General features: G+C 44.4%; 1 protein-coding gene across 1 annotated transcript; it reads left to right on the top strand.

The window, feature by feature from the left end:
* Window positions 1-1,850: 1,850 nt before the first annotated feature.
* Window positions 1,851-15,362, top strand: lix1l.L (limb and CNS expressed 1 like L homeolog). The gene is made up of 6 exons (XM_041573748.1): window positions 1,851-2,190; window positions 5,657-5,820; window positions 9,341-9,481; window positions 10,669-10,764; window positions 12,316-12,393; window positions 12,494-15,362. Exons 1-6 carry the CDS (start codon window positions 1,923-1,925, stop codon window positions 12,734-12,736), a joined length of 990 nt encoding a protein of 329 aa, XP_041429682.1. The 5' UTR covers window positions 1,851-1,922; the 3' UTR covers window positions 12,737-15,362.
* The last annotated feature ends 458 nt before the right edge of the window (window positions 15,363-15,820 follow it).

Here is a 15,820-nt window from a genome sequence, read left to right as displayed (position 1 = left end):
CGTTTATATGCGGCTAAACTACCTCTTTAAAGGTACTTATTAATTTTATATATAGTATCCATAAATAAACAAATTTCTTCTTTTTTAAAATTATTATTTTGTTTAATAAATAAATAAATAAATCGCCAAAATGGTTAATTCATATTTGTCAATAAAAAAATTCATTTATACAAGTTCAGGATAAAATGGGTCCGTTTGGGTAAGCCCACAAGTGTCACTATTGGGAGTGCACCTGTTGGCGTCATCATTGGTGGTTGGGAGGTCTTGGTGATGTGATAGTGGGGAGGCGGAGACGCAGTCCATGTTCGGCGCGTCCGCTATGACCAAGATCCCGCGAGAAGTGATTACAGTGACGCCAATGCGGAAGTCTATTTCCAGGCGCATACCACACGGACCCAATCACTTTCGCCTTGACAAAGCTCTAAGCGAAACGCGCGTCGGCGTTCTCTTGAAAATTGATCTCCCTATGATAACAAATCTGATTCTGAAGCAATATTTTCATTAGGGGAATAAACTGGATATCTTTATGGGGGCAGGAATTTTGGTCTAAATACTTTGCTTTACCACCTCTTTTATCCTCCTTCCATTCTAAGGGGCCGTGAGTTTGTGGCTTTTTAGGGCTATTTAGCCTCTTTTAACTGTTAGGGTAATTTAAATGACAAGGCCACAGCTCCGGTTACCCTGTCCTCCCTTGAGTTTGTGGTGTACCAGGCCTTAGAAATAAAATAGGCAGTTAGTTTTTGGGACAACTCCACCTGCTATATTTTCCAATTTCTCCCAACTCTATTCTTGGAATATGACCAAATAACCTTTTAACCCATATTGAATTTTGGCCATCTTTTTACCAACTCCTTTTTAACCATTTAATTAATTACCAAGTCTCATTTTTTAGCCTATTTATTGCACTGCACTTTATTGGTGTAATTTATTGCAATATCAATTTACTATATTTATCTTGTTTAATCACACTCTACATGAATTAATGAATGAATTTATTTATTGAGGCGTGTTATTGGAATCTATTGGTGCGGTAATACACCCATTGGACTCAGGAATAATTAACTTTGTTATCAGTCCTCGGACTGATTAATTTCACTTTATTTATTTGCACTAGCACTTTACTTTAATTTATTAGTCAACACTTCTATTAATGAATTATTATCATCATTAATTAGCCTGGTTCTGCAATTTATGGTTCAATTTGACCTGGTATAGATATAGAAACTTCTATTTTGGTGGGGTTTCTCTTTTCTCAATCTATATTGAGGAAAGGAGATTTCACCATCAGCATAGGAAGGGGTTCTTTACTGTAAGGACAGTCAGGTTATGAAGGATGATTGATTCATTGGCGTTACAGTAAGGACAGTGTATAGGAATGTTGAACAGTAGGAGCTCAGGGAATCATGGGAGAGTGTGGGGGGGCTCTGTGTGTCAGTGGTTGGGGTTACTTGTAGTTAAACAAGAGCAGGAGGAGGTGCATCTCTATTCAGGAAGACAATAAAAAGAAATAAATTCTAGAAGCCAGAGATTAGCACGATATAGAGAACAATGATAACCAATCGCAGCACCGCTATGTTTCAGCCCCGCCCTACAGTGATTGACAGGCACTTCTGGCTTTGAGAAGCGCTGGCTCAGGAGCGGGACAAGTATTTGATTGACAGGTCCCAACTCCGCCCCTACAGCGGTGCTGATGGCAAATACCGCCCGCGCCTGAGACTGATGGATTCCAAGCTGGGCTCCGTTAGCCCGCCCCCTCCTTCCGATGATTGGCTTTGCTAGTTGAGTGGCAGCTCAGTGTCCCCGTCTTTGTATCTGTAGCGTAAAAATCGCGCCCTATCCTAGTTTGGACCCCATTGATTGGCTGCACTGCAGTGAGTGGCAGCTCTATATCCCCGGGCCCGTTATTTCGCCGGCGGCTGCAGATGGAGTCGCTCCGAGTTCAGAGGCTGCAGCCCGGGGTGGGACCCGGTGTCTCCTCAGGGAGTCTCCGCTCGTTACGGCCCGGGGTGACCGGCGGTTCTTTCTCCTCACTGGCGGCCACAACATCTCCTTCCTCTGCTCCTCCGGCCCCGCTCGGCCTGGGGATCCCGGGGGGACTGGGGAATCCTGGGGGGAACCCGGCGGTGCTGAGGGAGGCGGTGGAGGCGGTTGTGAGGAGCTTCGCTAAACACACTCAGGGCTACGGGAGGGGTGAGTGTGACTCTCCCGAGACTATACGGGACTAGAGACTATACAGGACTAGAGACTATACGGGACTAGAGACTATACGGGACTAGAGACTATACGGGACTAGAGACTATGCGGGACTAGAGACTATGCGGGACTAGAGACTATACGGGACTAGAGACTATACGGGACTAGAGACTATACGGGACTAGAGACAATACGGGACTATAGACTATACGGGACTTGAGACAATACGGGACTAGAGACTATACGGGACTAGAGACAATACGGGACTAGAGAACTACTGGGACTAGAGACAATACGACTAGAGATATACCGGAGAGGACTATGCGGGACTAGAGACTATGCGGGACTAGAGCGGGACTAGAGACTATACGGGACTAGAAGACAATACGGGGACTTAGAGACTATACGGGACTAGAGACAATACGGGACTAGAGACTATACGGGACTAGAGACTATACGGGACTAGAGACTATACGGGACTAGAGACAATACGGGACTAGAGACAATACGGGACTAGAGACTATACGGGACTAGAGACAATACGGGACTAGAGACTATTGACGGACTAGAGACAATACGGGGACTAGAGACTATACGGGACTAGGAGAGACAATACGGGACTAGAGACAATACGGGGACTAGAGACAATACGGGACTAGAGACAATACGCGGACTAGAGACAATAGACTATAACTACGGGACTAGAGACCAATACGGGACTAGAGACTATACGGGACTAGAACAATACAGGACTAGAGACTATACGGGACTAAGACAATACGGGACTAGAGAGACTATACGGGACTAGAGACAATACGGGACTAGAGACTATAGACACATGCTGGACTAGAGACTAGACTAAGACTATGCGGGACTAGAGACTATGCGGACTAGACTAGAGACTAATGCGGGACTAGAGACAATGCGGGACTAGAGACCAATGCGGACTAGAGACTATGCGGGACTAGAGACAATGCGGGACTAGAGACAATGCGGGACTAGAGACTATGCGGGACTAGAGACTATGCGGGACTAGAGACTATGCGGGACTAGAGACAATACGGGACTAGAGACAATACGGGACTAGAGACAATACGGGACTAGAGACAATGCGGGACTAGAGACAATGCGGGACTAGAGACAATGCGGGACTAGAGACAATGCGGGACTAGAGACAATGCGGGACTAGAGACAATGCGGGACTAGAGACAATGCGGGACTAGAGACTATGCGGGACTAGAGACTGCGGGACTAGAGACTCATTTTCAATGCTGTGTCTTCCTCATCTACTGAACTCCCTGCACCCTCTCATACATACAGCCTGGCACAGCTTGCTGGGAGTTGTGTGCTGGCAGTTGTACGCTGGCAGTTGTACGCTGGGAGTTGGATACTGGGAGTTGTATATATGTCATGGGACTGAGTGGCGTTTAGGCCCTCCAGCTATAAGGGCAGGTGGTCAGGATGCTGTGGGGGATGCTGGGATTGGTAGGCTGATGAGGGGGATGCTGGGAGTTGTAGGCTGATGGGGGGATGCTGGGAGTTGTAGGCTGATAGCTAAATGAAAGGCTGTATAATGGAAAGACTAGGGAGGCTGCTGCCCCTACTCAAACAAAGACCCCGGGATTATGACTGTGAGCTCTCTGTCCCAATGCCAAGTGAGATCTGGCTCCACAATAAATCCGTGGGAAGGATCCGAATGTTTGGATTAATAAATATCACTGGAGTCTAATTGCTGCCCCCGACCCTGGCGTCTCCCCTCAACCAGGAGGCACATTTAGTTTATTAAAGGGATAGTGACATCACTATATAATGAGAAATGTAACAGCAGCTTCACCAGATACAGAATGTGTAGCAGCGTCTCTTTCTCTTGTCTAGTTCTGACTCTTGATACAATGTAGCGGTGTCTCTTTCTCTTGTCTAGTTCTTACTCTTGATACAATGTAGCAGTGTCTCTTTCTCTTGTCTAGTTCTGACTCTGATTACAATTGTAAGCGGTGTCTCTTTCTTCTTGTCTAGTTCTGATCTTGATACAATGTTAGCGGTGTCTTCTTTCTCTTGTCTAGTTCTGACTCTTGATACCAATGTAGCAGAAACAAAAATGTCTCTTTCGCGTGTCTAGTTCTGGAACTCTTCATACAATTAGCGCAGTGTTCTCTTTTCTCTTGTCTAGGTTCTGACTCTTGATACAATGTAGCCCAGTGGGGTCTTACCTTTTTTCTCTTCTCTAGTTCTGACTCTGATACAATGTAGTGCGTGTCTCTTTCTCTTGTCTAGTTCTGACTCTTGATACAATGTAGTGTGTCTCTTTCTCTTGTCTAGTTCTGACTCTTGATACAATTGTAGCGGTCTGTCTCTTCTCTTGGTCTAGTCTGCACTCTTGATACAATGAGGCGGATTAAGTCTTCTTTCTCTTGTCTAGTTCTGACTCTTGATACAATGTAGCAGTGTCTCTTTCTCTTGTCTAGTTCTGACTCTTGATACAATGTAGCAGTGTCTCTTTCTCTTGTCTAGTTCTGACGCTTTGATACAAATGTAGCAGTGTCTCTTTCTCTTGTCTAGTTCTGACTCTTGATACAATGTAGCAGTGCTCTTTCTCTTCTAGTTCTGACTCTTGATACAATGTTAGCAGTCTAGTTTCTGACTCTTGATACAATGTAGCAGTGTCTCTTTCTCTTGTCTAGTTCTGACTCTTGATACAATGTAGCAGTGTCTCTTTCTCTTGTCTAGTTCTGACTCTTGATACAATGTAGCAGTGTCTCTTTCTCTTGTCTAGTTCTGACTCTTGATACAATGTAGCAGTGTCTCTTTCTCTTGTCTAGTTCTTACTCTTGATACAATGTAGCGGTGTCTCTTTCTCTTGTCTAGTTCTGACTCTTGATACAATGTAGTGGTGTCTCTTTCTCTTGTCTAGTTCTGACTCTTGATACAATGTAGCAGTGTCTCTTTCTCTTCTCTATGTTCTGACTCTTTGAAACAATGTTGCAGGTCTCTTTCTCTTGTCTTGACTCTCTTGAGTCTTGTTTAGTTCTGACTCTTGATACAATGTAGCAGTGTCTCTTTCTCTTGTCTAGTTCTTACTCTTGATACAATGTAGCAGTGTCTCTTTCTCTTGTCTAGTTCTTACTCTTGATACAATGTAGCAGTGTCTCTTTCTCTTGTCTAGTTCTGACTCTTGATACAATGTAGCAGTGTCTCTTTCTCTTGTCTAGTTCTTACTCTTGATACAATGTAGTGGTGTCTCTTTCTCTTGTCTAGTTCTGACTCTTGATACAATGTAGCAGTGTCTCTTTCTCTTCTCTAGTTCTGACTCTTGAAACAATGTTGCAGTGTCTCTTTCTCTTGTCTAGTTCTGACTCTTGATACAATGTAGCAGTGTCTCTTTCTCTTCTCTAGTTCTGACTCTTGATACAATGTAGCAGAAGCCAGTCCAGTGTTTACTAAATCTCGTCTCTGTCTCCCCTAGTTAACGTGGTTGAGGCCCTCCAGGAGTTTTGGCAAATGAAGCAAACAAGAGGGGCGGAGCTAAAGAATGGTGCTTTGGTTGTGTACGAGATGGTGCCAAGTAACAGCCCCCCGTATGTTTGTTATGTCACCTTGCCGGGGGGCAGCTGTTTTGGGAGCTTTCAGGTAAATTACCCCTTTATTTTGCTTTCACCATATTCCCTATAGGGACACCCTATTTAATACAGCTTTAGCCTATAAGGACCCCCTGTATAATACAGATTCCCATATAGGGACTCCTACATAATGCAAAATTGCCTGTAGGGACCCCCTATATAATACAGCTTTGCCTAAACTCTTCCCCTATTTATAAGTCTTTCTAATAACAACTCCCTATATAATACAGCTTTGCCTGTACTACTCCCCTATATAATATAGTCTTTCCTATAACAACTCCCTATATAATACAGCTTTGCCTATACTCCTCCCTATTTAATAGCTCGCCTATAACAAACTCCCTATATAATACAGCTTTTGCCTATACTCCTCCCTATTTAATAGTCTTCTATAACAACTCCCTATATTAATACAGCTTTGCCTGTTACCTCCTCCCCTATAATATATAGTCTTTCCTATAACAAACTCCCTATATAATACAGCTTTGCCTGTACTCCTCCCCTATATAATATAGTCTTTCATAACAACTCCCTATATAATACAGGCTTTGCCGTGTACTCCTTCCCCTATATAATATAGTCTTCTATAACAAACTCCCTATATAATACAGCTTTGCCTGACTCCTCCCCTAATAATATAGTTCTTTTCCTATAACAACTCCCTATATAATACAGCTTTGCCTGTACTCCTCCCCTATATAATATAGTCTTTCCTATAACAACTCCCTATATAATACAGCTTTGCCTATACTCCTCCCTATTTAATAGTCTCCTATAACAACTCCCTATATAATACAGCTTTGCCTATACTCCTCCCTATTTAATAGTCTTCTATAACAACTCCCTATATAATACAGCTTTGCCTATACTCTCTCCCTATATAATAGTCTCCTATAACAACTCCCTATATAATACAGCTTTGCCTATACTCCTCCCCTATATAATATAGTCTTTCCTATAACAACTCCCTATATAATACAGCTTTGCCTGTACTCCTCCCCTATATAATAGTCTCCTATAACAACTCCCTAAATAATACAGCTTTGCCTGTACTCCTCCCCTATATAATATAGTCTTTCCTATAACAACTCCCTATATAATACAGCTTTGCCTATACTCCTCCCCTATGTAATATAGTCTTTCCTATAACAACTCCCTATATAATACATGGACTCCTATACAATACAGATCTGCCTATAGGGTCCCCTAATATAACAAAGCTTTCCCTATATGGACCCCCTATATAATACTGCTATCCCTATAACCTCAATATAATACAGCATTTCCAATAGTGACTCCCTGTATTATACAACTTTCCCTATAGACAATGAAGTGGTGCTATTTATGTTCAGCAATAAGAAATGTGATAATATATGGTCAGACGCAGGTCGTTACTGCAAAAATGAAAGTGCTTTTATTTTGAACACAACCTGTTTTGAGCTGAGCTCTTTCTCAAGTGTCCCCAAATACAAAGTATTCGCACATTATTAACCCAATAGGCTCCACCCCAATCCATGTAGGAATGCATCCGCCAACCCTCACCCCATTCCATAGTGAGAGTCATTCATGGAAACAGTTGGCCACTGCAGGGGCAATTTTACTGCCTAGCCAATATGGTGTGGTCAAAAAAAGGCTGAACAGTCGTCCAATTAAAGGTCCAAGTGTTGAAGTCCACAAAGAGCACATAATTGCCAGAGTTAGTCCATCATTGTCCAACATGACTTGTCTTAGGGAAATAACAGACACAGAAACCCGGTCACTGCAAAATCTCCTGCCAAGAGCTCACAATTGTTTCAATGTAGGAATAAATCTTCTGATTAACCATACGTCATAACTATTAGTTTTATCTTACCCTTCTGTAGTATTCAATTATTCTCTATCATATTTTCACACTTATTAGCCAGCTTTACTATCTGGGAAAGAAAGGAAAGGCTCATTATTATATAAATACAATAAAAGGCTCCTAAAAAGCTTCTAATACTCCAGTATTCTTTAAAGGAGAAGGAAACCCCCTGGGCGCAAAACCCCTCCCCCCCCCTCCCCTGTGTTGTCCCTCCCCCCTGGCCTATCTGTCCCCCTGAGCAAATGCCCCTAACTTGTTACTCACCCCTCTGCGCCGGTCCTGTCCACGGAGTTCACAGTCGCCATCTTCTCCCGCGCGCGTCTTCCTGCTTTGACCGGCGTTTTGGCGCATGCGCAGTAGGAACGTTACCGGTGCGGATCTACTGCGCATGCGCCGAATGTCACAAAGTTTTCCGATTTCACTTCGTGACATTCGGCGCATGCGCAGTAGATCAATGATGGACTAACTCTGGCAATTATGTGCTCTTTGTGGACTTCAACACTTGGACCTTTAATTGGACGACTGTTCAGCCTTTTTTTGACCACACCATATTGGCTAGGCAGTAAAATTGCCCCTGCAGTGGCCAACTGTTTCCATGAATGACTCTCACTATGGAATGGGGTGAGGGTTGGCGGATGCATTCCTACACGGATTGGGGTGGAGCCTATTGGGTTAATAATGTGCGAATACTTTGTATTTGGGGACACTTGAGAAAGAGCTCAGCTCAAAACAGGTCGTGTTCAGAATAAAAGCACTTTCATTTTTGCAGTAACGACCAGTGGCGGAACTACTGGGGGTGCGAGCGGGCCCGCACCCCCTCAGGGCCCCCCGGCAGTCCGTTCGCCGCTGAAAATGCGGCCAAATGCGGCTGTACGGAGGGGGGCGGGGCCCGGCTGTGCGTCACGCACCAGGGCCCGCCCCCCTCTAGGATCGCTACCGGTAACGACCTGCGTCTGACCATATATAACCACATTTCTTATTGCGGATTTCTGGCTTGAATGGAAGGAAGCAGTGATTAATAGGTCGAATGAACTGAATCCATTTCCTCATTTTGATTTGAAGTGTAGTATTTATGTTATCCCCATTATCAGCCTGCCCCTGGGAAAGAGAACAGCCCAAGAGCAGGGAATCTGTGTCTGGGAAAGTATTGGGGGAAGAGAGAATTACCCAGGGAAAGAGAGCAGCCCTTAATGCAGATAATCTGACTTTTGAACAATATAACAGGATGACTGGGGAACTGGCAGCTATGCTCTCAATCTCAGCGAAGCACCCCCGCTCCAGGTGTAGGATATATGCAAATCACAGAGAGAGCTGAGAGAAAGCAAACGAAGAGGCAGAACTTGCTGCTAAGTGCTCTTTATTGCACACAACATGTTTCGGGTCACTTGATAAAGGGCTTTGGGCCCGAAACATGTTGTGTGCAATAAAGAGCACTTAGCAGCAAGTTCTGCCTCTTCGTTTGCTTTCTCTCAGCTCTCTCTGTGATTTGCAGATAATCTGACTTGCCCTTTAATGTGCCTAATTTGTAGTCAGAACTATGAGAGTCTGATGTGTTTTTTGGCCCGGGCTGTGGAATGATCTGTGGCTAATCCATCCTGGATCCGTGTTTTATATGTGTTGGCCCACGTGTCCCACAATCCCCTTCTCCTATTTCTCTTACTCCGGTTTTTTTTTTTTTTCTTCCCAGTTCTGTCCGACTAAAGCGGAAGCGAGGAGAAGCGCCGCCAAGATTGCCCTGATGAACTCCGTGTTCAACGAGCACCCGTCACGCAGGATCACGGACGAGTTCATCGAGAAGAGCGTGTGCGAAGCCCTGGCCACATATAATGTAAGTCTCACGCTAGAGCACACGGGACCCGTAGTAACTGCCAGTTGGACTGCAGCTGCCACATCTGGAACTCTTTATGTTCCCATTGCAGCACAAACTGAAACAATAACCTCTTACCTCTCCTTCAGCACAGCCTGTAGTCTTATTGGGGCAGTATTGTGCCTATCAGTATTATAATACCCCAACACTCTATAGTAACTGCTACATCTCTCTCTGGACTGCTCTCCTTCCCATGGTCAGGCAGGAACCTCCCTTTAGGCAAGTGAAATCTATATCTCTTATCCAAGTAGAAGTACAGACCAATCAGGGCTCTGGGTTAGCACTTAAGGAATTATGCCCAGGGGAAGGTTTCCTGTCTGACCATGGGAAAGAGAGCAGCTCAGGAGCAGGAAGAACAGAGAATCAGTATTTTTTATTTTAATCTTGGCAAATACTGGGGGACACATGACTGATTTATGGCTTAAAGTGCAACTCTCCGCTTACACGGTTATAGAACTGATTCTCTCAGTATTATAATACCCCAACACTCTATAGTAACTGCTACATCTCTCTCTGGACTGTTCTCCTTCCCATGGTCAAGCAGGAACCTCCATTTGGGCAAGTGAAATCTACAGTATATCTCTTATCCAGGTAGAAGTACAGACTAATCAGGGCTCTGTACCTGTATAAGGTTTCCTGTCTGACCATGGGAAAGAGAGCAGCCCTGGAGCAGGAAAAACAAAGAATCATTTTTTTTTGTTTTTTTAATCTTGGTAGGTATTGGGGGACACTGGTTTCATATGACTGATTTATGGCTCCCAGCCCCCCTGAAAATGCAGGACAGATGGGGGGATGGGGTCGGTGACTGCGGTTGTATAATAATGTTTCCCTGGTGGGTCGGTGACTAATAGAAACATACAATAGAAATATTTAGCAATAACACAAACATGCGACACAGCTGCTTTGGTTTAATCCCGCCCAGCCCCCCACTGTGCGTAGTGCAAATAACTTCCCAAAAATTCTTCTTCTTAATTAGCAATTAATCATGTATTCCCCCTACTCCCCCATGTTTCCCTGTGAGTGAAGCCGTTAATAGTTTGTGAGTGAGTGATATAATCCTACAGCTTGCAGGGGTTGCTGGGATTTGTAGTTCAGCCAGTTGTTTATCTGTGCTCTATGTGCCAGTCTCATACGTGTGTTTGATTTAGGGGAATCGAGAAGAAGCCGACAACCCAAACACAGGGATCGGGGCCTTCCGCTTCATGCTGGAGTCCAACAAAGGCAAATCCATGCTGGAGTTCCAGGTGATTATCTGTGCTTTTGGGGAGCCTTGAACCTTTTAAAGGGGAAGTAACCAGAGATTCTTTGAATTTATTCCAATCTGGAACCTCCCCCTGGATACGTAAATGGCAGCTCTCACTACTCACCCAGGCTCTGATTCTTAGTGGTTTCCTGCCCTTGTGCTGTTCTCTTTCCCATGGTCATTTACGCTGCTTCTAAAAAGTAAAGCTGGCTCAAGACCAAGGCTGACCGTGGGGAAGAGAATAGCCAAAAAAAGGGGAGTAGAAAACGGGTTCATTTTAACTAAAGGGAGATTCCTGTGTAAACATGGGGAAGAGAGCAGCCCAGCAGCAGTAATACAGGGTATAAGTATCCTGGTAAATACTGGCAGCAAGTTTGCATTTACTTACCCTTGATACTAGTGAGGCTCATATTGTTACAGAACCGGTGTTGGGTTGTCTCCCATGAAGCACCTGTGCTAGCCCTTTGCCCCAAAGAAGATATTGGCCAGCTAGCATTTTATTCTCTTTCTAAGTTCATTTTTAGTATGTGTTAGAATTTCCAGTTCGCAGCAACTTTTCAATTGGTCTTCATTGTTTATTTTTTTATAGTTTTTGAATTATTTTATACTCTTTGCAGATTTCAAATGGGGGTCACCGACCTCATCTAAAAAAACAAATGCTCTGTAAGGCTACAAAATGTATTGTTATTGCTACTTTTTATTACTACTACTCTTTCTGTTCAGGCCTCTTCTATTCATATTCCAGGTTGCTAGGGTAATTCAGCCCCTAGCAACCAGATGGCTGAAATTACAAACTGGAGAGCTGCTGAATAAAAAGCTAAATAACTCAAAAACCACAAATAATAAAAAATGAAAACCAATTGCAAATTGTCTCAGAATACCCCTCTCTACATCATACAGTTAATTTAAAGGTGAACAGCCCCTTTTAAAGGACTACTAACATCAACATATTTTTTTTTTAAATCGTTAGTATACGTTAAAAAAAAAAGACCAAGACAAATGAAACTTTAAAATTGCGAAGTCTTTATTAAGAAATAACTTACTCGAACTCTGCTTGTGCTCCTCTTCAGAAAAGGCGGTTGTCAATCCATCGTGCGGCGCTCAATTTCTCCTCCCTGCCTTTCTTATAGGAGATATCCAGGTAGGAGAAATCAAGCGCCGCACAATGGATCGTGGCCTGTCACCTTTTCTGAAGAGGAGCACAAGTGGAGTTTCATTAAGTTATTTCTTAATGAAGCCTGTGAGATTTTAAAGTTTTATTTGTCTTGGTGTAACGAATTTTTTTAAAACAAAAATTTCATGTTACTGGTCCTTTAAGGAAGTATAAGGCAGCCATGTGGTAAGTGTTAAAGCAGCTGAAGAACAGAAATTCTTGATCCCACTTTCCCCGTCGGCCCATGATAAATAATCTCCTCCCAACTGCCATCTAGACCCCCCAGAGACTGCACTAATGAGCCCCCTGGTTATAAATAGACGGGGACAAATCCACAAGTAGCGGCTGGAAAGTCTGCAGCTGTTTCTCATTCTCCGGACTCTGTGCTTCTGATTCCAGGAACTCATGACGGTCTTCCAACTCCTGCACTGGAACGGCAGCCTGAAAGCCATGCGAGAGAGGCAGTGCTCCCGCCAGGTACATGTATATGGAGTACAACCATTAAAGCCTTTTCCCCGCCCCTTTTCTTGTGCTCCGCCCCTTTCGATTCATCTGCTGATTTGTGATGTCTCTGCAGGAGGTTCTGGCCCACTACTCCCACCGAGCGCTGGACGACGACATGAGGAACCAGATGGCCATGGATTGGGTGAATCGGGAACACGACACCCCAGGATCGCTGGCCAGAGAACTGGCATCCACAGAACGGCAGTTGGACGAGGCTCGACTGGCCGGCAAGGAGCTGCGCTACCACAAAGAGAAGAAAGATATCCTGATGCTGGCGGCCGGGCAGCTTGGAAACTTTCATTCCTCCAACTGTTAGCTCGACCGAGATACTCGTTACTGCTCTTCACTCACATGGGACATTGGTGGTGGGAAACAGCTTGAGAACTGGCAAATCTGGTTCTGGACAGAGTTTTGCAAATGTCTCCTGGGCACCAACAGCAAACAAGATTGGGGTACATCTGAATCCTGTTTGCACCGTAAACGACAGACCTGTGAGGTTATATAGCTCCATTCGATTTGTGGAGCTCTGTAGCCATGAAGGAGGCCCCTTGTGAGTAGCTCCGTATCCTTGGAGAAAGCCTTGTTTGAGGAAATTCGAAGAAAGCAGCAGGGCTGCCCGGCACTCAAACGGATCCACAGGACCAGAAAAGTTTAAGTTAAAAAAATATATATATATCTTTATTTTACAAAGTTAAAAGTGTATACTTGCATCTCCATCCACCCTACCCGTTTTGTACCCACCAGGGCACTGCGCTAATGATTTATATAGCCATATAGCCCATGATTATGTGCCCTGGTGGGTACAAAACACGTAGGGTGGATGAAGATTGTCTCTCTAACCCCTGTTTGAGGAGCCTTGTATCTTTGGAGGAGGCCCAGTTTGAGCAGCTCCTTATCCTTGATGGAGGCCCCTTATGAGTAGCTCCGTATCCTTGAAGATGGCCATGTTTGAGGAGCTTCGTATCTTTGGTGCAGGCCCCGTTTGAGCAGCTCCTTATCCTGGAATGAGACCCCTTATGAGAAGCTTCATATCTTTGGAGGAGGCCCCTTTTTAGAAGCTCCATATCCTTGAAGGAGGCCCCTTATCAGTAGCTCCGTATCCTTGAAGAAGGCCCTGTTTGAGGAGCTTCGTATCTTTGGAGGAAGCCCCTTTTGAGGAGCTCCATATCCTTGAAGGGGGCCCCTTATGAGGAGCTCCGTATCCTTGAAGGAGGCCCCTTATCAGTAGCTCCGTATCCTTGAAGAAGGCCCTGTTTGAGGAGCTTCGTATCTTTGGAGGAGGCCCCTTTTGAGGAGCTCTGTATCCTTGAAGGAGGCCCCTTATGAGGAGCTCCGTATCCTTGAAAAAGGCCCTGTTTGAGGAGCTTTGTATCTTTGGAGGAGGCCCTTTTGAGCAGCTCCTTATCCTTGACTGAGTCCCCTTATGAGGAGCGTCATATCTTTAGAGGAGGCCCCTTTTGAGGAGCTCTGTATCCTTGAAGGGGGCGCCTTTTGAGGAGTTCTGTAATATTTGAGGAGCTCTGTAGCCATGAAGGAGAAACACTTGAGAAGCTCCATATCATTGAATGGGACACCTTTTGAGGAGCTCTGTATCCCTGAAGGAGGGTACAGACCTCCAAAGGTTATTTTTGAGATTTTGAATCATTGAAGGAGGCCCCTTTTGAGGAGCTCTATACCCACGAAGGAAAGACATGATGTCTGAGGAGCTCTGTACCAAAGACAGAAACAATTTTGGAAGTCTTTAGAACCATGAAGCAGCCTGAGCCCGAGTGAAGAAGTGACATAGGATTTTGACAACTGCCCGTTGGGGCAAACAAGACTTTATTACAAGGCTTCTAAATTTGACTTAGTCCTTTGCAAGAAGTTACAGCCAACAACCTTCTTCGGAACCAAGACTGACTGTTATAAGGTCGATAGGATGTGTTTTTTTAGATAAAGTGTTTTTTAGATAAAGTCTAACTGGAAAGGATTGTGGGAGTGTTGCTGCTGCCGGGAGCTGTGCTGCTTATATAGTGACACCTTCCCAGTGGACCAGAAAACAAATTAAAGGGCAAGTCGTCTTGAGTAAAATATTAGCCTGTTTGCTTTAGCCCCATGTGGTTGTGAATCTCCTGAAATACTTACCCAGAGTTTGATCTTACTGTACTTCCTGTTCCTGGGCTGCTCTATTTCCCATGGTCAGACAGAGGGTGGTACTTGCCAAACTCCTCCCTCATCCATGGGGAAGAGAGCAGCCCAGGAGCAGGAAGTACAGGGAAAAGGTTCCAAGGTAACAGTGGGATATTGGATTTACTTTCTCAAGGGGTTCATAGTAATGGGTACTTACCTTTACCACTCACCTGAAACCTTAGCACATACTCCGGTAACAGCATGTTACTGTTTTTATACACTACAGCTCTTTTCAATAGCAGCAAGAGCAATGCATTTCTATATTATATATATATTTCTATATTTTCATATCATGTTAAACCCTTCATCTCTAGCTGTTCTACTTACCTGTCTCTTGCAAAACCTCACTGCGGGCAAGTGATTCCAGTGACAATTTCTCCGGAGACGTAGGTCAGCCAGGGGCCATTGTCCTTAGCAACCAGGCTGGGGATAAAATCCGGGTGAAATAAAGGCGTTGGAATAAATCTCACACAGTACCTGAGAGCAACATCTTACAGAGAGAAGACTGGAATTCCAATATCCTATTGTAGAGAGCGAGTGGGAGGGGTTTGCAAGAGACGGGAGTAAGACTGGTCTGTTTGGTATATAGCAATACTCCGGTCGTTATTACTGCACAATTCCTTTTATATCGATATGTACCTACCTGTATGTATGTAGCCTTTGTACTACCTACCACTTTGGTACTGCGGCCCATACCGTGCATTTTATAGTGACGCTCCTTAGTTACCTTTGTATCTTGATATATGCAAATAAATTCATTAGTAACATTTCTACACAAGCTGCCTTTGTTTGTTGGCCAAACCCCTTCCTATGCTGATGGTGAGATCTCCTTTCCTCCCCACCAATGAATCACTCATTCCCCTCTCTTAGTAGGGAATCCCATAACCTGACTGTCCTTACAGTAAAGAACCCCTTCCTATGCTGATGGTGAAATCTCCTTTCCTCCCCACCAATGAATCACTCATTCCCCTCTCTTGGTAGGGAATCCCATAACCTGACTGTCCTTACAGTAAAGAACCCCTTCCTATGCTGATGGTGAGATCTCCTTTCCTCCCCACCAATGAATCACTCATTCCCCTCTCTTAGTAGGGAATCCTATAACCTGACTGTCCTTACAGTAAAGAACCCCTTCCTATGCTGATGGTGAGATCTCCTTTCCTCCCCACCAATGAATCACTCATTCCCCTCTCTTAGTAGGGAATCCCATAACCTGACTGTCCTTACAGTAAAG

The sequence above is a fragment of the Xenopus laevis genome, chromosome 8L, assembly GCF_017654675.1.
Source record: "Xenopus laevis strain J_2021 chromosome 8L, Xenopus_laevis_v10.1, whole genome shotgun sequence".
In the NCBI taxonomy this organism is placed as follows: domain Eukaryota; kingdom Metazoa; phylum Chordata; class Amphibia; order Anura; family Pipidae; genus Xenopus; species Xenopus laevis.
Note: the sequence above shows the minus strand (reverse complement) of the source record. Positions and strands in the feature narration are given on the sequence as shown.